General features: G+C 35.5%; 2 protein-coding genes and 1 pseudogene across 3 annotated transcripts; 2 read left to right on the top strand and 1 right to left on the bottom strand.

Moving 5' to 3' along the window:
• Positions 1–7189, top strand: LOC147398745 (protein DETOXIFICATION 29-like). Its single transcript, XM_086448030.1, has 8 exons — positions 1–484; positions 564–1105; positions 3238–3324; positions 5558–5614; positions 5703–5941; positions 6114–6232; positions 6345–6431; positions 6885–7189. Exons 1-8 carry the CDS (start codon positions 158–160, stop codon positions 6975–6977), a joined length of 1551 nt encoding a protein of 516 aa, XP_086304156.1. The 5' UTR covers positions 1–157; the 3' UTR covers positions 6978–7189.
• Positions 7190–12707: 5518 nt separating this feature from the next.
• Positions 12708–13423, bottom strand: LOC147398744 (large ribosomal subunit protein uL15x pseudogene; annotated as a pseudogene).
• Positions 13424–17726: 4303 nt separating this feature from the next.
• On the top strand, positions 17727–22053 carry LOC147398743 (protein kinase PVPK-1-like). Of its 2 annotated transcripts, none has more exons than XR_015179997.1 (3): positions 17727–18008; positions 18306–19555; positions 21061–22053. XR_015179997.1 is itself a non-coding variant. In XM_086448028.1 (3 exons), the coding sequence occupies exons 2-3, from the start codon at positions 19476–19478 to the stop codon at positions 21935–21937; spliced, it is 957 nt and encodes a 318-aa protein (XP_086304154.1). In that variant the 5' UTR covers positions 17729–18008; positions 18306–19475; the 3' UTR covers positions 21938–22053. The 2 variants fall into 2 exon arrangements, 1 of the variants encoding a protein (XP_086304154.1); XM_086448028.1 differs by having other exon boundaries at positions 17729–18008.
• The last annotated feature ends 2485 nt before the right edge of the window (positions 22054–24538 follow it).

Here is a 24538-nt window from a genome sequence, read left to right as displayed (position 1 = left end):
TCAGTGCTTCTTTCTTTAAAAGTACAGCTTTTTTGTTGTTTTAGTAGTCAGATTTCTGAAACGCGTTTCTAAATATGATCCCAAGTTGGAAATGATGCATTTTTACCCTTTAAGTTCTTTATAGTGTACTTCTCTCTGTTTCTCTCCACAACCAAACATGGAGGAAAACTATAACCAACAACCACTTCTCTCAAACAGAGACGAAGAACAACTTCTAAAGCGTGGAGTGGGGAGTTCTTTAGGTTCATCTTTTATAGCAGAAGTAGACATCGAGCCAATTAAAAATTTTCAAGATTTCTCAAGAGAATTCTGGGTCGAATCTAAAAAATTCTGGATCCTTGCTGGACCAGCCATCTTCACCTCCATATGCCAATACTCCCTCGAAGCCATTACTCAGGTCTTTGCTGGTCAAGTAGGAACCTTAGAACTCGCTGCCATGTCCATCGCAAATTCCGTCATCAACGGCTTCACCTACGGCATCATGGTAATAAAGTAATTTGAACTTGGATTGTTTTTTATTTTATTTTTTATAAGACTTTTCTCAGAGGAATTTTGTCAAACAGTTGGGGATGGGAAGCGCTTTGGAGACACTATGTGGTCAAGCATACGGTGCTGGACAGCTCGATATGTTGGGAATCTACATGCAGAGATCTTGGGTGATCCTCAACACTAGTGCGATTTTCTTGAGCATGTTTTACATCTTGGCGAAGCCCCTTTTGAAACTTATTGGACAAGACGAACAGATCTCTGAGGTTGCTGGGGACTTCTCTATATGGATTATTCCGCAGATTTTCGGTTACGCAATGAACTTTCCAATAGCGAAGTTCTTACAGGCTCAAGGCAAAATGATGGCTATGGCTTTGATATCAGCTGTAGCTCTTATTCTACACACTTTGTTTAGTTGGCTATTTATGTTGAAGCTTGGTTGGGGTTTAGTTGGTGGGGCTGTGGTGTTGAACTTGTCTTGGGTTTTCATCGTTGTGGTTCAGCTTTTGTATATATTTAGTGGGACTTGTGGTCGAGCTTGGTCTGGGTTCTCATGGAAGGCGTTTCAGAATTTATGGGGATTCGTACGGTTGTCACTTGAATCTGCAGTGATGCTCTGGTAAGTTATTTATATATATATAGTGCTGATAATATAACGCCCGAGCACCCTTGACGCCCTGATCACCTTGTTACATTTAAACACATGATCCCATGAAATGAGTGGTAGAGGATAAAATTATATCAACTGAGAAAAGAAAAAAATTAAAAATAGTTTATTTTTACCGCTTAGTAGCCGTCCGTTTTCAACCCATTGGATTGGATAAGTTCGAAAAACATTTTTTTTTTTTACTATGAATATTTTCATAAAATGCTGTGTCTTTGAATTGTCAATGTGTTAATTAATGTGGGCCCAGCGAGTTTTTTAAGATTTGACAGAAGACGTGCGGTCAAAGAAAGAGATACTTTCTCTTTATTGCTGATGTTGTTCACGCTACGCACTTGTCAAACGTTTGTTGTTGGGCTTGATGAGCAAACACGTCACGAGAAGGCGCAAAGAGGGCGTTATATCATCAATTTTATTGTTTTTTTACACTTCAGACTCTTTAAAATGTGTGATTCTAATACACTTGACTCTTAACCAACAAGGGGGTGGCTGGCTGAATGGTAGTAACTTGGGCCAAGGAATCTGTTCTTTTCATGGTCTCAAGTTCAAATCTCACTACCCATAAAAAATTTTAATGGCCACACACCGCTCCATGTAGTGGGATATAGCCTGAATGCGGGGCGTAGGGATTAATCTGGTGCGCGTAAACTGACCCGTTAACCCTTCGTTATAAAAAAAAAAAACAAATACACTTGACTCTTTAAGGATATATGTATATATAAATCCTGACTCTTTAAGGGTTGTGAGCTCACATCTTGTCATCAAAAAAATAAAAAAAATTCAAAATAACATTATTTTTTCACCATTGAAATTTTTATATTAAGTTTAACAGTCATTTTTTATTAGCTGAATCAAGTTTAATTTAATTTTTAATCTGAATTTTTCCATGAAATCAAGAAAGTTGGTTGCGATGGATTAGTACTGTGATATCCATGTAGGCTTAGTATGAAAGATGTGCAGTGGTGTATCCCAAGGAAAATGATCTATGATTTGGTGTTCTTGCCATGTAAGCTGCATATCAATTGAGTGAAGATTTTCTAGTTAGAAAATCAGACTCTTTGAAAATAAGGCATGTGTTCGGATCGGATTAAGGATGATATGCAATGGACCGGATTTGGTTTGCATATTCATTAATTTGATCGGGTACATGCATGTTTAAATTATTATTTTTTTTAATCGGTATTGGAGTGGTATTAATTTGGATCGGATTTTTTTTTTTTTTGCATATTTTTTTTAAATGTGTTATCAATATGTATTTCTATAAAATTAAGAATAATAAAAAGTAAATTAAAATATGTTCTGATCGGATATTTTCTTGAAGGAATTGGGTTCATCCGAATCTAATCCAAAAATCCATTTTTCATGTTTTTGGGATTGCATTGATTCAGACTTTGGGTGTATTTTGGATCATTACTGGCTCTACTTCGGTGTTTGTGCAAATAGCACCTCCCAAAACTAATTTCACCTGTGTTTATCATTGAGAGATCCTTGGGATCCTTAAATTAATTAGATTCAAGATATTCTCTTTGTTTTTAAGGTAAATTCTTATATAATTATAAAAGTTTTCGATATTTTCGAAATGTTGTTAATGTTGACAAAATCATCATATAATGTTGGTAATTTGATATCATTTTATCAACATTACATGGTAGTCATGTCAACAATAGCAATATTTCCGAAGTAATTATTTGGGAATTTACCCTTGTTTTTAAGAATTTTTTCAATTAATTAAAAATATTGCAATTCGCAAATTGAAAAAATAAATAAATAATAAATTAGAGTTGCATTTTGCGTAGTCAGAGATTTGAGTGGGAAATTTGTTTTTTTTAGAGTTACTATTGCCACACCAACTATGTGCAATTCTTTGGTGATTTGGAGAATCTCATGAAGGATCTAAGTAGCTTTTCTACGATCAGATTCATCCTTCATCATCATGGAGGCATGGCTTCTTGGACCCTACTTTTCAAAACTGAGACATCCTCTCTCTCTCTCTCTCTCTCTCTCTCTCTCTCTCTCTCTCTGTTTACTATTATGATTTGGGGAATTATTTAACTTAACAAAGACGTGTTTTTTTATATTTTTTGTAGCTTAGAGTTGTGGTACTATATGGCTCTGATCCTCTTTGCTGGATATCTGAAGAACCCACAGCTCTCAGTAGATGCCTTGTCCATAAGGTGAGTTTTTCAAGCAGAATTACAATTTGAGTCTCGAACTATAAAGTCTTCATTTGGTCAATGCTCGCCCGATGTGGCGTGAATATGGAATCGTAGATTTTTTATCTCGGGATATGCAACTACATGTGCACTTGGGAAAAGATCTATGGTTCTGTATCTGTGCTACATGAGACGAGTATTGAGAAGTGAAGACTTTCTAATTAAAATATCAGCACTCTTCTCAATAATAAAAAAAAACATATTAATCCGAGATACACAGTTCTTTTGGATACAATTTTTTTGATGGGGGAAAATATAGTCATGTATCCCGAGGCATTCAAATCTTTGATTCTCGAACTTATCACATCAGGAGAGTTGATTGAGTATGCCATGTGGGATAGTTCGATTATCATGATTCTTTATTTAATTCACCTCAATATGAGGTTTCATTCTAAATACACCCTAATTTTTGAATTGAGTTATATTTTGATTTGAGTATTTTTCGTTTTGATCTGACCTGACGAGGGCACGGAACTGTTGATCGTTTTCTTTAGAATTCTTGGTGATGCCCAAAGAAAAAAATCATCAGTTTTGTACCCTTACCACGTCAGACCAAGTGAAAATACTTGACTTAGGAAATCGTTAACCCTTTTGGACTGTATTTAACAATGTAATTACCCCCTCTTCTAAAAAAGATCTCAATAACTCAAAATACCCATTGGACCATTAAAAAAAAGAAAGGAATGATGTGTCATGATTTTTTATCATCCTTCTCATTACCAGCAAATTTGGATCGCTAACTGTAAACAAACGTTATTAAACAATATATATAGAACCTTAATAATTTCCGAAAGATGGTGAATTCGTTGATGTTGATGGTGTTGGCAATAATCGTTTATCACTCTGTACGATGTTGGGACAATATTTTTAAAAAGAACAATAGTTTTTTTTTTTTTTTTCTCTCGAAATTCTAATAAACATCACGAACTTAAAGGGATGGGGGTGTTATTTGGTCAATATGGCAGTCCATATGAGGCCAACAATGGCAGCAAGTAAGCAAAAAAAATTAATAAAAAAATTTTTGTTTTTTTTTTTTCTTCATCTTTTACAGATACAATTTACGTCTTTTTATTATCTAAAAGAGAGGACCAAGGTCAAGGAAGTATGTCACCATTTGAAAACACAGGAAGTGATTCAAATATTTACCAAAATCTAAAGAAGCCTAGGTAAATACAATAAAATTTTGATGGCTACTATTTCCACACCAACTTTGGCTAATGCCACCGACAGATGTGTGCTAACTCTTCAGTCATTTTCATATGAATTGGTGTGGCATTAGCAAAAGTTGGTGTGGCAATAGAATCTCTCTAAATTTTAGGGATTTTTTCCAAAGCATGCGCAATCTATGTCAAAATTCCGATTTCGGTACACTATTCATTTTAATTCTCAAAATATGCATTTCGAGTGAATTCGTCACTTTTATAATCAATAAATTCACTGGTATATTTACGAATTTGTAGATATCAGAAGTGACGAACTCATGAGTTCATAGGTTATAAAAAAAAACGAATGCATCTTTTGGGAATTAAAATGAATAATGCATTGAACTCGGAATTTCATCATATTCAGTGCACGAAATGGAGATTCGACCTAAATTTTATGATTTAAAAAACTGCTCTTGGCACCCCAACTTTTACTTGTTACACCCCAACTTCTTAAATTATTTCACACCCTAATTAAAGATTAAAACACACCATTCTAACATGTCAACAGTTTGGTTCAAGTTATTACTTCAACATTACAAATCATTATAGCACATTCAAACAACTTCAGCACTTGTTTACAGTTAGGATTAGGCCAAAAAAAAAATAGAAAGTTTCTATTGGCACCTTAACTCTTACTTATTCTCAAACATTGACTTATTTTTCATGTTTCTTAAAAGGGTGTAATAAGTAAAAGTTGGGGTGTCAATAGAAGCTCTAAAATCAAGGCTTATCAAATGTCAAGCTTGGGTTTAGTGTATTTTGCCCAAAGTTTTGTCTCCTTGAATTTTAATAAAGCTTCTAAAAGAACCAAATTTCATTGTTAGATCACCAATGAAATAAAATATTTCTGTAAATTTGAAAATGGAACTCAACTTAGAAGAGAACCAACACGAGGAGATGATAAAATCCCAGCCTCATATAACAAAATCTTTACCAGATTGATCAATCACAATTTATTTAGATATTATACTAACTGATTGAACTTCCAGCATGAATATATTGTGTTGGACACTTATGGTGGCTCTGGGATGCAATGCAGCTATAAGGTTTGTTGCAAATCTCTCAACTATTGGATCCACAAATACAAAACTTATGAAGAACAGCAAATACTTGATGTGGTTTGCGTATGTGCAGTGTAAGGGTGTCTAATGAACTGGGGGCAGGTCACCCAAGAACTGCAAAGTTCTCGGTCGTGGTGGTTGTTATAAGTTCATTCGTGATTGGTGCTATCCTCGCTCTCATTCTCATCCTTAGTCGAAATGAGTACCCAGTCTTCTTTTCAAATAGTAGTGATGTGAGGAAGCTTGTCATAGAGCTTACCCCGTTTCTCACAATCTCAATCCTCATCAACACTATCCAACCCGTTCTTTCAGGTATTTAAGCCATTTTTTATAAGATGTTTTGTGCCCATTTTTTACATTTACGGTATCGGGTGTGCGGACTAATCCCATCCCAAAAGGGTGTGAGGAAATCCTGGGATATCAAGAAAAAAAAAATTGCCATTTTTAATGAGGTGGACCTTGATTGATATTGTTTGATGCACAGGTGTGGCTATTGGGGCAGGATGGCAAGCATTAGTTGCTTATGTGAACCTTGCATGTTATTATGTATTTGGAATTCCTTTGGGTCTCATTCTGGGTTACAAACTCGATTTCGGTGTTAAGGTAATCAACCTCTCTTCAATGTCCATCCGAATATCTGTTAGGTGTTATAGCCAATGTTTCTAATGGCTAAATAACAAAAAATACTGAGTCTTGTTTTCTATGGATATTTCAGGGAATTTGGCTTGGAATGCTCTCAGGCACTGTGGTTCAGACACTTATTCTCTTCTGGATGACTTACAAAACAAATTGGAAGAAAGAGGTAAAAAAAATTTCCAGCAGGTGAAACATGTATATTATACCTAAATTATTCGTATTTTTATTTTCCTCTAGAACATATTTTATGGTAGAACTTTTTCAAATATTTCATAAAATTCCTTTTTTTAAGACCTGACATGATTCATATGTTGTTTATGTATCATTAATATGCAACATATACCCAACTGTGTAACAATGAGCATTTTTTTTCTTCAAACCATGGTTTGGTAAGGAGGACATGTATGTGTAGCTGAGACCCTAGACCAACATTTTTGGGCCACTAATTTCCCATACAAGAAAGACTTTCCTAAGTTTTTGGGTAGTTAAAATTGTTTAGAAAACAGTCTATTTGTGGCAAATAATCAACTATGGCATATCAAAATTTTACATCAGTTGAGATTGACCTAACACAGATTGTTATAGGGCAACACTGATGTTCAACTGGTGTTCATTGCAGGCTTCAATAGCTGGGGACAGGATAATGCAATGGGGAGGAGAGCCAAATGATAAGGGCACCAACACACGACAAACACAGTCCATTCTTGGATAGCTCTTGCTCAATCATATATATTGCAAATTCTTGACAATTCAGTCGAAAATTAAAAAAAATGCATCAAAAATTGTCTCCGCCAATGAGTGATGTTGATTCAGCAAGTAATGGTTCTTGCAGAATTCACGATCTGTGCTTCTTCTTTTTTACCATTAACTCTCTTTTTATTAATCAGTACCACTTAAGGAATTTCTACAGTATTTGCTTGATCTAAGTCTAAAACTGTTCATATTCCTTCTAAGTGGCGCTCTATTTTTTTTTTTTTTTTTTTTAGATTTTGTGTTTAGATTGGAGTCTGTGTGTTTAAATTAGGTCGTTTATTGTTATTTTCAGCCTGTACGTGGCTTGTTATCTCAACCGATCTTTATTTTAATATAATTGATCTACTCAAATTAATGAATATAAAAAAAAAAGGGGGGGGGGGGGGGGGGACCTTTTTTCTCGTCTCACCTATTTTGCTGCTTTCACCCACCTAAAAGGTAAGTGGAAAAAAAAAAAGTAATTTTAGTTTTACTGCACTCACCCACCAAGTAAAAAACCATTCCTTCAATGAAAATTTTCCGAAGTTACCTGCTAAACAAAAAAATTAGTCTTTTTTAGGTGGGTGTGGCAAGTAATTTAGAAAATAGCGTTTAACTGGATGAGATTTGAGACGAGAAAAAAATATATCTTTCAATACACACTCAAAATATTAAGTTGTAAATGTTTGCAGTAACCATGAGGCGGTATTTGACACAAGCTTATAAAACTATAAAAATGGCCTCAAGTCGAAATACCCAATAAAAGAACAGATTTTATGCTATAAAAAGGTAAATAATAGAAACGGGTGCAATTTTAAACAAGGCAGACCAGCTGCTGTTGCTAGGACATTCTTGTGACGAGTGGCTTGGGCTTGTAGATCAAGGGATAGATCATAGTTGCAGTCATCTTTTGGTCACAATTTTAGTAAATTTTTAGTAACAAAATCACAAGCCCATAGAAAATATTTGCAGCAGTTTGAATTACCAAGTATTCAGAATTTCAAATTATCCTACTAGTTTTGGCAAATATTTACAAGCAATTACATGTGATTTACTAAGTAAGAAATAGCATTAACAAGCAAGAATGACATACAGATGGATACGACTGATTATCATAAAATGACAACATTCTTTTGCAAATTAAAATAATTGGAGCTATATTTCGGGGCCATCCAAATTATCCCCAGGGTCGATTTAGTTTGATACATCCAAGATTTTTTTTCTGAAATCGAGAGATTTCCCTCTCGAAATCTCCCTATGGCATCTAGCAGAGTCCCTTAGGGAGTCCCCGGGGCGAGGGTCCAGATGAAAGTATGAAGTAAAACATCTCGTAATACCAAACTAATCAAAGCATTCATCAAAAAAGCAACTGCAAGCCACCACTAAAACCCATCACCCTCCAAAGGGAAAGATTACATGCACTACTCGGTCCCCTACATAGAGTACCCGCATTCAGTAGGGATGTTGGGTGTGAGCAGCCAACCTGATTTCTTGAACACAACTGGGGCCTTAACAAGGAAGGAAGTTCTCAATCGGAGGCGGCTTTGGATTCGGATTATATCAAGATCAAGATGAGAGTGGAGATCATGAGATGACCGGGTCCATGCAGATAGGTTCAAGTTTTATACAATATTTGGGTTGAAGAACTGCTTTCAGCTTGAAGTTACTCGGTACGAGGTATGGACTAGCAGAGAGCCAGTTTTAGAGAATGGGATTGTCTAACTCACATCATCGACTGTATGGTGTTTGGATACTAAAAAAGTAACAAGGGGTGTAATAGTGGAGTCAATCAATGCAAACTTCTTCGAGAACTTTTCCTTCTAAAATCCGAAATGGATGAGATAGAAGTTGCTTTGTACTTTAAAGGTTGAATTCCGTCATAATGATTTCATTCACCCATACTATATATTCGCATGGCAAATGTGGCACTTTTATCGGACAAACAAAAAACAGAATACTAAGAGCACAAAACAGACAATCAACAAGAATGTATGATCCAAAATATACACAACTGACATACAATACAAGCAGCGAATCATGCAACATCTTTAAGGAAAAGAAGAAAAAAAGTATCAATGAGCTCAAGAAAGAAAATGCCCAAATGGATGGCAAAATGGCTGCATGAAAGATAAGCTATTGGATCATGCAACAGCATTTGGGTATTTTCTTGCTAGTCTTGGCCAAATGAACTTAACAAACTTCAAATTGATTGTCACTCAACAGCAAACCTTAAAAAGTATTAATCAAATCATAAATTGGATGGCGGTTTCGGTGCATCCATCTTTAGAGTTTAGCCTATTATCATCGTTCCTCCTAAGTATACCATCTCACTAACACTATTAACATCCATTGAACCACCCAATGCCACAATTGATGCCATCATCATCACAGATTACCAAACTTAAGCCCAACTAACCAATCAATGTAGACAACATATCGGTTAAACTAATTCTAAACTGAACTAGCCAATTTATTAATTTCCCACACAACTGATTCAGGTGGAAGCAAGAAAGAAGTACCCTCCTAGGCTGATTATCAGAAGTTCAAGCCAAACAAAATTTTCAACTGGGCTTTAGATCCATAGCTCAGTTGGTGTGACACATTGAAAAGCAACTTTGAGTACATGGGTTCAAATCCAGCTTACCCATCCAACAAATTAACATGTCATACTGATAAAAATAAAAATTAAGTTTTCAACTTGAACAAAAGCACACGGGTACAATACTATGGTTCCCTCAAAGGAAAGGAAGGCCAAATATTAAAACCCAGCTAACGAAAACACTAGCCGACGAGCATAAACCTAATTCCTAAGCAATATGCCTTGTGCATGAAGAAGCAAAAGCCAAGTCACACTTGCCAACGACTGAAGTTCAAGAAAGTAGGTTTGCAAGGATCCCTGAAATTAGGTCAACTTATAAGCCACAAATAAACAGTCCTTTTACGTCTCTTCCCTTCTGAATATATTCTAATTATTGTCTAAGCATTCCTAAATTCTTTTTTTTTTTTTTTTTTTTGAAAGGCAAGCATTCCTATATTCTTAAAATAACCATGTTCTACAGAGCATATATGGAACTGAACAAGGAAACTATCCTGGTTTTCTAATATAATCAACTAGTCATAATTAAAGTGTGATAAGCTCATCCATCCAGATCTATAACCAATTCCATCACTTCATTTCAAATTAAGACACTTCTATCACTCCAAGAACTATTGAATCTTAGAATTGTAAAGCATCCTAACATTGGGTAAGAACGCATCTACACAACACTAACAAAAACAACAAGCTAATCAAATAACATATACAGAGTGTATTGCTTCTTTTCTCAAATAATTCTCCTGACCAGACAAGCAACTACTTTAAGATTCAAAATTCTATAATAAAACATAATGGTGGACCACACTCCTGTTATCATCTACATATAAAGGGGTTGGGATTAAAATCCTTACAAATCTTGAGGAAAACTTTTAGCTTTATTGTCTATCCTCTTCTCTTCCTTTCCAAGAATAACCTTCCGACTTCTTTCTCTCTCTCTCTCTTCTACCTCAATTTTCCAAGAATACCCCTCTAACATTATAATATTTCTTCAACTACCCTTTTCCAATAATTCCCCTCAAACTTTATAGTCTCTGCTCTGCTACCTACTGAACCCTAGAGAGGATGCTTGTGCCTACACGGCCAAACTCTAGTAAAGGATACATGTACAAAGATAACGGCCAATACAACATGCTAGATCACATGAACAATACACTTCTCAAAAGCACATCCACATCCAAAATACAATTCTTATTAACATTACAGTTATACACCTATAGATATATATACATAGCCGAGACAAGAATATTTATCTAATTTGTAGCACATAGACCTAAGACTTTCTACATGAACACTAAAATATAATATAATAAACTTACTAAAAAAGAGATTCAACGATAACACGAAGGAAAACAAAAAATTATCCACTTTACACGAGGAAAAGAGTTTTTTCAATGATTCCATTTAATCTATAAGAGGTTATAATAAGTTAAAACAAATTACCACACTAGCAATATGCACATAAGTCGCAACCCATACACAAGGGTAGAAAAGGTGCACAAGGCATAAAGATCCACCTTTTATCCAAGCCTCAATATGAGGATTATCCATATCATGAGCTTTCAAACCTTTTCCATAAGATCAGTGTAGTTAAGGGCGAAAGGGCACTTAAGGCGCAAAGGCCTCCTAGTAACTGAAGTGCAAGGTGAGAAGCACGCTTGAGTGAAATAAGGCGTAATAAAATTAAAAAGATCATATAAATTAAAATTTAAACAATGAAGGTAGTTAAGGTTCTTTTATAAAATTTATACAAGTATTTAGTATTTCAATCTCCATAAATAGGTTAGACTAAACCACAATAAGCAAATAAAAAACTAACAATAAAATCAAGAATGAATAAAACATCATAAAAATAAAGAACTACAAACCACAAATTAAATTGAAATTTAAAACTTAAAAGTTTAAGAAACAATCACAAAATCCCATTCAATATCCTTATACCAAGAGAATGATAAACAAAAGATAAATTTCAAAATTCAAAAATATCAATATGAGCAAGCCTAAAAACATTACTCATCATCGTCATCGGGTAACACATAACCCTCGTCAATAACCAGTAAATTGTAAATTTGTTTTAAAAAAAGAGTAGAAAGGAAATACATATGTGGATATGGTTCATCAAGATGTAACTTAATAGGTTATATCAACCAATTAAAAGAGATTTACAACAACAACAAAAATATATATATTTTATGTGATACGTAAGTGAGGCGTAAGCCTCATGCGCCTTGCCTGAGGCACAGCTCAGACGTGCACCTCCATTCGCCTTGTAAAACCTGCCCTGCTTTACCTATAGTAAGGTGTTGCTGCTGTGCCTTGCCTTAAGGCTTGTGCCTCAGGCGCACTGAGGCCCATGCTTTGATAACACTGAATAGGATATGGATCTTCATGAAGCCCGGCCCCATTACAATCCTCAAAGTTTAAAACCTCAAGCACCTTGTAAAACAATGGCACAAATCTACAGATAAAAAGTAAAAAAATAAAAACAATTGGAAACTATAGAAATACCTAATCCCCCAACTTATTTTCTACTCCAAATTTTCAATTTGATATATGGAATATGGAATTTGGTTTTTCCACATTGCTGATCATCTCAATGTGATTCTAATATTTCTGAAAATTTGTGAACACAAATCTGTTATCATAAATTGCCATTTAAGAGGATAAACAACCACAAACCCAAACCAATACCCAGATCCATAAATCTAAGAACCAATTCATATAGGGGAAAAAAGCGTCAACTAATATTCCAAATGACTCCATCTACGGATCTAACAAGAACATCAACAAGCTCAGATTAAACCAAAATTCAAGACTAATACCAAAACAATACTTTCAAAGATCTTTCACATAAACCATAAAACACCCAAAACTAAACCCTAGAGATACCACAAACCCAAGCCCAAATCCATGAAATCTATGAACCAATTCATATATAGGGAAAAAAGCATCTACCAACATTCAAATTACTCCACCAACGGGACTAACAAAAACATCAACAAGTTCAAACCAAATCAAAATTCAAAACTAATACCGACCCAATACTTCCAAAGATATTTCCAATAAACCATAAAACGCCCAGAACTAATCCCTAAAAATACCACAACCCCAAATCCATGAAATCTAAGAACCAATTCGTATATAGGGAAATAAAAGCATCCACTAAAACTCAAATGACTCAATAACCGGGTTCAACAAAAACATAAACAAGTTCAAATTAAATCAAAGTTCAAAACTAATACCGAACGAATACTTTCATAGATCTTTCCGATAAAACACCCAAAACAAAATCCTATAAAGTACCAATAAACTCAAGCCGTGAGAACAACAGCACCACCAGCCTCCTTAATCTTCTTCTCCGCAATCTTCGAAATGAGCTTCGCCTTCACAACAATAGGTTGATATGAAGGCAAGACTCCCTTACCCAACACCTTGAAGTACCCAAACTGGGTGACATCGATGAGTGGAGCGTTGTCTGGTGTGGCTTTCTCCTTGACATCTTTAGGGATCATGGACCAGATCTTGTCTATATTGACTATGGGGCAATGGAACTTGTTACGAAGCTTATGAAAATAACGCATACCCACTTTGCCGAAGTAACCAGGATGGTACTTGTCGAAGAGGATACGGTGATGGTGCATCCCTCCTGCGTTCCCGCGCCCTCCTGGATGCTTTCGATGCTTCCCGATACGGCCATGGCCTGCACTTACATGGCCCCTCTTCTTACGATTCTTCTTCAAACGCGTCGTCATCTCTTCTCCCTCCCTACTCACTTGTTCCTTCGGCTTCCCCCTCTGGAGTCTAGAGCGGCTGAAGAAGAATTCTTGGGTTTTTTTTTTGAGATTTATAGTAGGGTTTGTAGTTAGGGGTTTTCCTATGTTGGTCTTGTTTTTCCATTTATTTACCACAGAGTACATAGGCCACGTGGCACTTTGGGCCCACTAGGCCACGAATATTGAGCCTCGGCCCGGGGTGAAAGCCCATATTTCTTTGATTTTAGAATAATGTCTCCTACATTTTTTTCGAGCCAACATATAATAATTCTTTTCTCTTTTTTAAATAAACAGGCATCCCTGTAGACAGTGGACCGGACCCGTATCTGGGCTTTGCCCAGTTCATAGATGATGGTCTTGTCCAAGGACTATTCTCACGACACATGCAAAGTCCGCAAATCACACACCACGTAAGTGAAGGTGCGCCCTTTAATGCTCATAATGGGTATCAAACTCACCACCTATGGGCATTAACCGTTTATTGGTCCAAATTTGCCATTGAGCCATAATCTCCGGGTTATAATTTATTTACTATTGTAGAAAAATGGTAATAAAATTAGATTATGGGTTTCTACATTCTAAAATCAATTCACCGAAAATAATCTAGTCAAATGTGATTTTCAATTATAAAATTTGATTTTTCATAAAATCAGTTCTAGATTCAGAATCTAACAATCTGAACCAAATGACCTTTTAATGTTTAAACGCATAAAAGTTGTAAGTATTCTAGGTTTACCTTAGTATAATACAACTCTGCCAATTAGCATTCATAAAACACAAATTGTCTTCAAATATTATTACACTAGAGTTTGTAGACACCCCAATTTAAATAGACCCTACTTGAAAAGGACCCTAAAACAATCGTTTTTCTATCAAAAATTCATCAATAAATGTAAGGACCCAAGACTTTAAAAACTTGACCTTTTTGTTCTAATAAAGGACCCTAAGACCTCTAAAGGTCTCATGGACCCATAATGAGTGGTTTTAAAAGCCCCACCTTTGCAAAACCCAAACTACGGTAGAATCATGAATCCACTTCTAAGCTCACCTAGGACCCGCCAGTCCTTAACCGCCCTAAGCCCCCTTGGTATCCTCATCCTAAATCTAACCCAACCCTAAGCCTAACCCCAACCCTAGACTTAAGCCAACTCCAACACAATTTCTAATCTAAGCTATCATCAAGTCTAAGCCCAACATGCAAAAACCATCCTAATCAAACCCTTACTCAAATCCATATTTATGATCTTAACCAATTAAGATCCACACAACACATGATTATCAAGGTGGACACTTGTCACCACCACAACTCACCTCTCAAATCTATTATACTCAACCTTATTATTACCCTAAAAAATTAACCAACCCACACCATATGCTATAACCTACTCTCATCATTTCATCCAAAAATTAATCACAAGCAATCCCCACATCCCTTTTCCTTAATTTCCTATCTTAACCCACCATAAAGTTACACATGTCTATTACTTTAGGGCACATGTCATTACATCATTCACTCTCCCAAAATCAACCCATCTAACCCCTTAAAAAATCATTCTCCTAATCATACACCTACTCCCCTCAACCTTAACTAACACTCAACCTAAGAATGTGTTGTCTAACCAACCCAATTTGATTTTATCCATGGGTTAGGATCAAAAGCAACTCAATCACCCCCTTTTACCAAGTTTCCTCTTTTTAACATCAAAATGACAAACACCCCATGCATAAAAGTTCTCCTCAATCTCTCTCTCTCTCTTATTTTCTCTTCCCTAAAAAAGACTCATACAATTCTACTAAGGACTCAAGGAGAAGATGAAGAAGGAAAGTTCAAGCCTGACTATTTTGTGATTTATGTTTTTGTAAAAGAGAAAAAGAGTATAAACAAAGGATACGTTCTCTAGAAGATTTTCTCGAGACAATTTACTTCGTTGCTTGGTATCTTGAAACATCTTTGCTTGCAAGGGTAGGAGTAGAAATGTTTGAGAGAGCGCTTTGTGAAAAAATTGTGTGGTGCAGTGAAAGGTTTCCTATTGGGGTTTCCAACCCTCTTGGTCTTCACCTAATTTTGGAATAGGGGAGTTTAGTATCAACTCTCTCTCTCTCCAGCTTGTTCATGTTCGTCTATTCGAGATGGGGCAAGTAGCCCACATACATGAAGAGAAGAAGAGGGGGGTTCCTTGTCTATCAACCGACAAATATAAGTTAGCCTTAAAGAGCGAGTGAACTTAGAATAATGCGACAAAATACTTTTCACCTTCAATTGTCCCGGAGTCTCTCGTGACTTTAAAGGAACTCTTTATCTTCGGCACTTGAACTGTTACCGCGTTCTGTGTTCAACTGTAGGCTTGAACTTGAAAGAGCCTCGAGTACAGGCTACGCTAGCAAAGGTACACGGAAGGGAGACCAAATCCACTACTGAATTAGCTTCCCCCGCTTTTAGTCGATAACTCAAGGTGGGTCTAGAATAGGAATTTAATTTACATAAATCCCCCCTCTCTTCCTTCTCTATCTCCCCCTTTTTATCTTCCCCCCACTTATTTAATTTCAATTTTAGAAAAGCCCTAAAATGTAATGTTTACCCTCCCTTACTTCCGATAGATCAAACTTTGATTCGATTGAAAGTGTAGGGGTTGTAATCATTTTCAAATATAAAATCATTTTAAACCTCCAACACTTTGTGCACACACCACAAAAAACTTTTTGAGACTATCGATAGTTGAACCCTTCTCATTCTATGAGAGTAAGCCCATAATCACAAAGCCCATACTTTTTGAAAATTATGTAAGTTTAAAGTAAAATATGGTAGGGTCTTTTCTTTTAATGAGATGACAATCATGATTTAAGTATACATTAAAAGTCTCTTGTGTGTAAAGGCTCAAAATCGTCGTTTTCCCAATTTTCCTTTCTTTATTATATTTTCTTAAAATGGCCATGTCTTTAAAGTTACCATATAAAGTGGAAAGGGAGGGATGCCTAACACCTTCCCCAATCTCTAATCGAATCACTTACCTACATCTTAGGTAGTCCGGTATTTTATGCGTACAAGAATCACTATAAAAAATTATTTTTATCAAAATCATATTCCGGGTGCTCACTCACACCATTTTCGAAAAAAGAATGTTGACGACTCCATATCCATGTAGCATTGATCTTTGGCTCGAAAATCACGTAGTTACAAGTTGTAAGTATTCTAGGTTTACCTTAGTATATTACAACTTAGCCAATTAACATCCATAAAACACAAATTGTCTACGAAAATATTATTACACTAGAGTTTGCCTGTGACATAAGGGTGGTAGAGGAAAAACAATAAACATTTTAAAACTCAAATTTAAAGATATTAGATCAATAAATGTGTGTTTCTACTTAAATATATCTTCTTTTTTGTAATTTTTATTCACCATTGATCTTGATCAATACAAATGAAAAGGTGAACTCAAAGAATCTCAAATAAATTCAATGAACCGATGAGTTACATGAGTAGGACAAAAAAATAATATTGAAAAAAATGAATGCTCAATGAACATTTTTTTTATATCAACATTGGTCTATTGACGTGGCCTAGGCTATGCTAGATAGTCCTTATTAACACATATAAAAGCTTGAAATCTCTCTATTTCTATAATGCCCATCTAACATAGCTTAAACCATGTTGAAAGCATCTTGTCAACATGGCCCCGTGCATGTCTATACTGGACTATATTATATTAAAGGAAGAAGTGAGTGGAAGAAAGAAATAAATAAGGGAAAGTAGTAAATAAGACCTAAAATTCCTATCATCCTAAATTTCTACCCTTTACATTATAATACAATAGTAATAGACAATAAAAAATAGAAAATAAGAGGAGAGGAAGAATGTAAATCTTACTTTAGGTTGATTTGTGGTAAAGAAGAGAGAGAGAGAGAGGAGGTTGTTTGTTTCAAAAAAAGGAAGAAGGAAATGATGAGAGGAAGAAGAAATTGGGTAGACAAGTTAAGTAGGTGAACTTTACGAGCGATAGTCCCACATCGCCTGTGTATCATGACCTTGGACTATGTATAAACTTGGGTCAATCCTCACCTTACAAGACGATGTTGAAAGGATGAGTTAAACCCATGTTTTTCTACATGATATCATAACGAGTAACCATAGGCATATAGGAGACACCCTACATGCGAGGGGGAGTGTGAGCGATGGTTTTTGAGGATGAGTTGTGTCCATGGGTTTCTGAAAGGTGTATTTTAATTTATTTAAGGTGCAGTTATAAAGTAGGTGCATTTATGTAAAATGATGGGTGCAACTAAAGCCACCCCTGTGTCACTTCGAGAGTAGTGACTAGTTAGGGGACATGACAGAACAAGAGAAAGTCGTTGTCTATTTCGCACGAGAAAATCCAAAGATAAGGACAGCTTATGAACTCATTTTATGTTTTCTTTTCGTTGCTTCCTCTCTCATTCTTACGGAGAGCACCCAAAACCACGAGTTAACATAAATTTTGGAGAATTTCTTACATTCTTTTCTCTCCCTCTTTCGATCAGATCTCAAAACCCTTTAAAAAAAAAAAAAAAAAAAGAAATCTCTCTCTCTGTGAAGGGACTCATGAGAGTGATACTCATTACTTCTCAGTTATGAAAAATCGTATTTTGAAATCCGTTATCTAAGCAGGTAATCTTTCCGCTACTTTCTTTAATGCGTGCTCTGTTAATGGTCGTTTTTTCGAATTTAAAATCCAATCTTTTAATCTTTATATTTATTTTTATTTTTTCTGGATAATTTCTGCTTCTGATCTCGTTTTAATTATTTTTTCCGTTTAATTATTGATTTGAGGTATTTTCCCATAAAGATTGTGGTGTAATGGGTAATTAATGTAGATTCCGAAGAATTGTATTTGAGAAAATCTGCAGAAAATATCCTTCAAATTCATGTATTTGCTCTGAATTATTGCTTTTGGGTTGATTTCAGTACATAAGTTCCACTTATCGATCCGTTTGATCGAGAAACTCATTCAATTTTGAGTTGGGTATACTGTGATTGATGGCAACAACATCAATGAATTACAGTGTGGTAGTGCCCGCACAGAATTGCTCGATGGAATCACTCAGTGTTGCTGGAGTTGGTTCTCTGCCGAAACCTCCCAATTCTGCTCCTGATGTTAACTGTAACCCTTCATCCACATTGGGGAGTACTCCTCATCCCTTTCCACGACAACCCGTGAAACAGTCATCAAATGAAGAATTATCTTCTTGTTCCATTGAAACGGCTCCAGATCGTGTGATGAATCAGAAGCATTCCCACAAGACGACAGCCCATGACCAATTTCAAACACAAGAACCACTCATTTTATTAAAGAAATCCTGTAAATCTATTATGGAACATTCGACAATTGTGGGTTCTAATGATCCTCCTTGTAAAATGGGTTCTGTTCTTAATGAGTTACCTGAAATCTGCATTAAACATCTCATTGATGATTCCAATACTTGTGATTCAAATTGCTTGTTGAATCAATCAGATTTTGTTTCTATTTATTGTAAAGAAAATTCTGGGCAGCAGAACGTCCAATTAATATCTCATTCGTCCATCCTTTACAATCAGAGTCCCAACAGTTTTGTAAGCGGGACTCGATATACAGAAGCTAAGGACAGCTTTGGCACCACGGGAGTAAGCAATGGTGCCAACATTGTTGATAACTCTTGTGAAAGTTCAAAAATTAGCTACTCCTTTGGTTTCGTGGAGAGTAGGAAAACTAGCATATGCAGAGACAGCACTGGCAGTGATGTTAGTGATGAGAGCAGCTCGAGTAGCTTTAGCGGTGCTGTAAACAAACCCCACCAAGCAAATGATACAAGATGGGAAGCAATTCAGGCTGTTCGATCTCAAGACGGGATGTTGGGGTTCAACCACTTTAGGCTTTTGAGGAGGTTGGGTTGTGGAGATATAGGTAGTGTTTACTTGGCTGAATTGAGTGGGACTAGATGCTATTTTGCCATGAAGGTTACGGATAAATAAGCTCTAGAAAATCGGAAGAAGCTTCCAAGGGTTCATACTGAAAGGGAAATATTGCAATCTCTGGATCACCCTTTTTTGCCTACCTTGTATACCAACTTTGAGACTGAGAAGTTCTCTTGTTTGGTCATGGAGTTCTGCTCTGGGGGAGATCTTCATGCACTCCGGCCAAGACAACCAGGGAAGCTTTTTCCGGAACACGCGGCTAGGTATGATCCTTGATTTATTTTTTTTCGCACTAATAATGAACATTTATTCGAATAAACAAAAAGCTCCAGTTGTTTTAAGGAATAGAAATTGTATACATGATGATTCTCTATCTGTATTCGCCAACCTAACCATCGGGTAAGTTATTTTCTTTTTTGTGAGTTTGCGAGAGAGCAATTTGTATTTCGTAAGTTAGTTTTGATTACTTCTGTGAGAATTTCTCACTGGACCTTCTGGTGCTCAAGATACCTTAATGAGGATTTTGAGAAAAATTGCTTAGAACAATCAAAGCCTCAAAAGATGACATTGAATATAGAAGTGTTTATACCTTGGGGAAGTGATCTTATCTATGCATTTTGATTAATTGTATTAATCAGACCACTGAAGACCTTTGTCATCTTGCCACAAGCCTGTATAGCCACCAATCTACCTTGCCTTTGTATCCTTCATCTTTGTTCCGATCTTATTGAATCTTATAGTTCCTTCTGATCCAGGTTGTTTGAGGTGTGCTTGTCAAAATTTAGTATTTGAAATGTTTCCCCACACCATGGTACTAAATTTCGACATATTTCCACAAGGTCCAACACGAAATTTAACCAACAGTGGGAATATTTTCGATGAATAGTATACTTCGACCGAAATACTCATAAGTACGCACATACAATCATTCATGTTCTAATTAGTAAGATATATTAGTAACTTACTTATCAAAAAAAAAATATTAGCGACTTATTTATACATACTTAAAGATAAAAAATATATACAATAATGTGAGAACATATTTCTTTTTAGATTATGATAATGTGATAATGTAGTACATATAGTTTGTTCATTTAAGAAAGTGGCACATATTAAAGTATTTGTAGTTATGTTTTATTATCCTCATTTGTAGGAAGCATATAGTTGTTTTAGGTGTTAAACTCTTAGATACTCATCCCAACGTGTAACGAAACATTACTAATATTCACTTGTATTATTCATATGGCCATTTATTATAATTTGATAACTTATGAGTGTGAGTGTTTTCATGTATGTTTTATCATTTCCTACATTTTCATAAAAACTTCCTCAACATTTCTATCATTTCATAATATTTCCATCATATCCTTAAAAATTATTGATCTTGGTTGAAATATTTTCATTTCCAAGATGACCATAATAGACATAGAAATCGAAATTTACAGACTCACCACAAAGTAGATCTGTTTTTCTTTGCTTCATTGGTGCACATAATAGACAGACAACCATACTGAAAGTTTGCATTGCATGCGAACAACAGATGAGTACGAAATATAAATTCAGAGAGAGTGGAATTAATATATTTAGATGCACATTTCACAAACTCACCTTTGTGTGGATTAACTTTTATCATCATAAGTAACCATGATGGTGTGATGTTTCTATGACAGTTCGGACTATGTGTTTATGAAAATGGGTTACAATGATCTAATAAACACATTACTGGCTTGGAATTCAGTGCAATATAACCTCTGCAATCATGGTGCAGGTTTTATGTGGCAGAGGTTCTCCTTGCTTTGGAGTACCTACACATGCTTGGGATCATCTACAGAGACCTTAAACCAGAGAATGTTTTGGTAAGGGACGATGGCCATATAATGCTTTCAGATTTTGATCTCTCTTTAAGATATGTTGTCTACCCTACTATGGTGAAGCCCTCAAACACCAAAAACTTCTCAGAAAAGAACTCTTCATACTGTGTTCAGCCTTCTCGCGTTGAGCCCACTTGTGTAGTCCCGCCATCCTGCATGCAGCCCACATGTTTTGTGCCACGGTTCTTGTCAAGCAAATCCAAAAAGGGAAAGAAACCCAAACCAAAGAATGAAGTACATAAGAAAGTGAACCAACTTCTTGAGCTCATTGTTGAACCTACAAGTGCACGGTCAATGTCTTTTGTGGGTACACATGAGTACTTGGCCCCAGAAATCATCAAGGGTGAGGGCCATGGAAGTGCTGTAGATTGGTGGACATTCGGGATCTTTCTACATGAGCTTTTGTTTGGGATGACTCCTTTCAAGGGGTCAGGAAACCGCGCTACCCTGTTTAATGTCATAGGGCAACCCCTCAGATTCCCGGAGTCACCTACTGTGAGTTTTGCTGCAAGGGACTTGATAAGAGGTTTGCTTGTGAAAGAGCCTCAACATCGCTTTGCATACAGGCGTGGGGCCACAGAAATTAAACAACATCCATTCTTTCAAAGTGTGAATTGGGCACTTATCAGATGTACCAATCCACCAGAGGTGCTGAAGCCATTCATGAAGGACTTCTCAGCAGTAAACAAGATGCCAACAGCAGCTAAAAAAGAGGATGTCCCGGGCATTGACGTAAAGCCTTCAGGTAATTATTTTGAGATTGATTTCTTTTAGTTCATGCAAAAAAATAATAATAATAATAATAATAATTCTTGTACCTGCTTCGTTGCCTTCTATTTATTCTGATTGAAAGATTCTTTTATAAGACAAGGGCATTGGAAATACTGCTAAAAAATGTCAATTAAAATAAAGACTGGTTGTTTCTTTTTCTCTTTTCCACACTTTGTTGCTTCTCTTTTAAATTAATCATATCTAGTAGGTTTAGTTTTTTGTTATCTTTATGCAAATACTGGGTTTTTATAAATCAAAATATAAAATAGTAATAAATGAAAAAAATGTTGAATTAATTCAATTATGTAGCATTTAGTATTTTAAGCAGATAAAGTTATTGAAGACCAGTATTTAGATTTTTTTTTTTTTTTTTTTTGTTGCAATAGAATTTAATTTATTACTAGGATATTTTTTTAGTTTTTTTTAAATTGGCATAACTAGAAAAGGTTTGCGCTCAATTAAGCAATGCTACAAACAATATAGTCATCAGAGAAAAGCTCGAATCAAACTCATTTTCTGTCTCCAAAGGAACTTGGTTAACACAGTAAATGTAAAGTGTCTAGCTTCTTCCCCTTATTACACCACACAAGAGTGAATGCAAGTTTGACAAAATGCAGAATCCAACGATTAGGATTTATGCATATTTTAATAATACGTATCCCATTAATACTAATCTTGACGATAAAACCCAACTATTAGATTTCTTCTTGTCACGATTGGGATTTTGTGTTTTCTAATGAGTAGCCAGATCCTAACTCTTACAAGTCATTTTTCATAAATCTAAGTTAATTATAGGGTGATTTAGACATGCCCCGCCACGCATTGGTCAATATCAGAGGTATGATATGCCCCCTTGACCTAGGTCTTCTGTAAGAAACTAACATAAATGATCTAAATGCTCTAATCTTCAACCTTTTGTCAAATACTCCTTGATTTTCTCTACTGTTTTTTCAGCATTGCTTTGATAATTAATTTTGCACAATCATATCTGAAGTTTCATTCACCAAAGTTTTTGTGGTTGTCATTGCCGATTCCGTTACCATTGCTTTAGCCGAAGATTTTTTTTTTTTGAATTCACGTAGATATAGGGTTTTCCCAAATCTTTCTTTTCTTTTGTTCCGTCATTATGTTGAAGATGATCCCTTTTGTTGGTTAAAAATACATTAGCTTTTGGACTCACAATTCCTTCTTAAGCCGTACTCCAAGCCTAACCCTATCATATGATGTGTAATTAAGCCCCTGCATTCAGGTGAGACTAATCCCACAGTCACATGCATCGCCCCTTCGAAAAGTCCTACATGCAACTGGTTGAGTCGAGAGTCAATTGGACCCTGGAGGGTGGACCCAAAAAATTCATAGCTTTATGGGTTTCGAACACTTGACCTATCCTTCCTAAGGAGTTTATCAAGGCTCAGCTTGCCACTAGGCCAACCCCTTGGGGTTAATCAAAGTCTGATCCTGTCATTATGTCTACAGTCCAAAAAATCTTTTGTTTTTTAATAATTATTATGGGCTTAAAATTCTAAAGCCCATTTTTCCTATTTAGGTCTACTCCTATAGTCCAGATTGATTCATAGACCCATTAGAACACATCGAATACTCGTGTGATTGTATGCCCAATCATTCATTTGATTGCGAAGATTTAAAAAAAAAAACATTGGTGGTTGGGTTTGTGAGTTTTTCACACTTTATGATACACTGAGATGTACTGAATCATTTTTATGACTAGATCAAGTAGTTAGATAGTTACCATTCTCTATTTAAAAGTAATCTATCCAAGATCAATGCATCTGATTAATGAGTTCATTTCAAACTCTTCTGTCTCTAAAACTTTAGTTGTTTTGAAAGTCTTTTCACTATTTATTTTCGATACTTTTGTATCGATCCATATGAAAATGAAGTGTCCAATAAGAAAGCTTTCCACTTCGTCAATTCGTGCAAGAAGTAAAACACGAAAAATAGGCTAATTGTCGCATATTTTCAAATTTCAAGTTATGAAATTCAAATTTCTAATTAAAATAAATAAATATATCTGATGGAATTATACATTAAAAATATCAATAAAACAATACAAGGTTCAAAAGGTATTCCTCAAGACATCATTCATCAAGCTTTCAAAGAGAGGGATTGCGAAATAATGTGGTTTGAAATTGATATTGGCCCCACTATGACCAACCATACGATCTAATTACCTAATTCTGATCAAAGAACTTGATTACCATTCATCACCAATCAAAGCGTATGGATGGTTTGACCTCCACTGGTCCAAAATGAACATTAGCTTTTAGTAGCACTTTATTAATGGCCTTGAACAAAAGCTATAAAAGGAAACTTAATGAAAAGGATATACTAACGAATGTCTAAAGTTATGGTCGAAATTAAATTAATTCAAATAAACAGAATATATATTTCAACATCCCACGTTTCTAAAAATTATATTCTCTCTTCTTCAGAAATGGGGGCAGGTAAAGATTTGGTCAGACATAGATTACACATGTTCAATGGTCGTGCATCTCTCCTTGCCACGGATACAAGGTTCAAAACATTTTTATAAAGCTCAATTTAATATATTTAGTGGTCAATTTTTTTTAATATGGCGGCTAA

The sequence above is a fragment of the Akebia trifoliata genome, chromosome 7 (genome assembly GCF_017979445.1).
Source record: "Akebia trifoliata isolate Shusen 1 chromosome 7, ASM1797944v1, whole genome shotgun sequence".
Lineage (NCBI taxonomy): Eukaryota > Viridiplantae > Streptophyta > Magnoliopsida > Ranunculales > Lardizabalaceae > Akebia > Akebia trifoliata.
The sequence above is the reverse complement of the archived record's forward strand: the minus strand, read 5'-3'. Positions and strand labels throughout refer to the sequence as shown.

What these genes read in the sequence shown, in the direction of transcription:
- LOC147398745 (XM_086448030.1), top strand. Translation starts at nt 158, where the DNA reads ATGGAGGAAAACTATAACCAACAACCACTTCTCTCAAACAGAGACGAA. An exon ending in GCTTCACCTACGGCATCATG is followed by an intron (nt 485 to 563) that starts GTAATAAAGTAA and finishes TTTGTCAAACAG; the next exon opens with TTGGGGATGGGAAGCGCTTT. An exon ending in GTAGATGCCTTGTCCATAAG is followed by an intron (nt 3,325 to 5,557) that starts GTGAGTTTTTCA and finishes TTGAACTTCCAG; the next exon opens with CATGAATATATTGTGTTGGA.
- LOC147398743 (XM_086448028.1), top strand. Translation starts at nt 19,476, where the DNA reads ATGGAGTTCTGCTCTGGGGGAGATCTTCATGCACTCCGGCCAAGACAA. An exon ending in TTTCCGGAACACGCGGCTAG is followed by an intron (nt 19,556 to 21,060) that starts GTATGATCCTTG and finishes ATCATGGTGCAG; the next exon opens with GTTTTATGTGGCAGAGGTTC.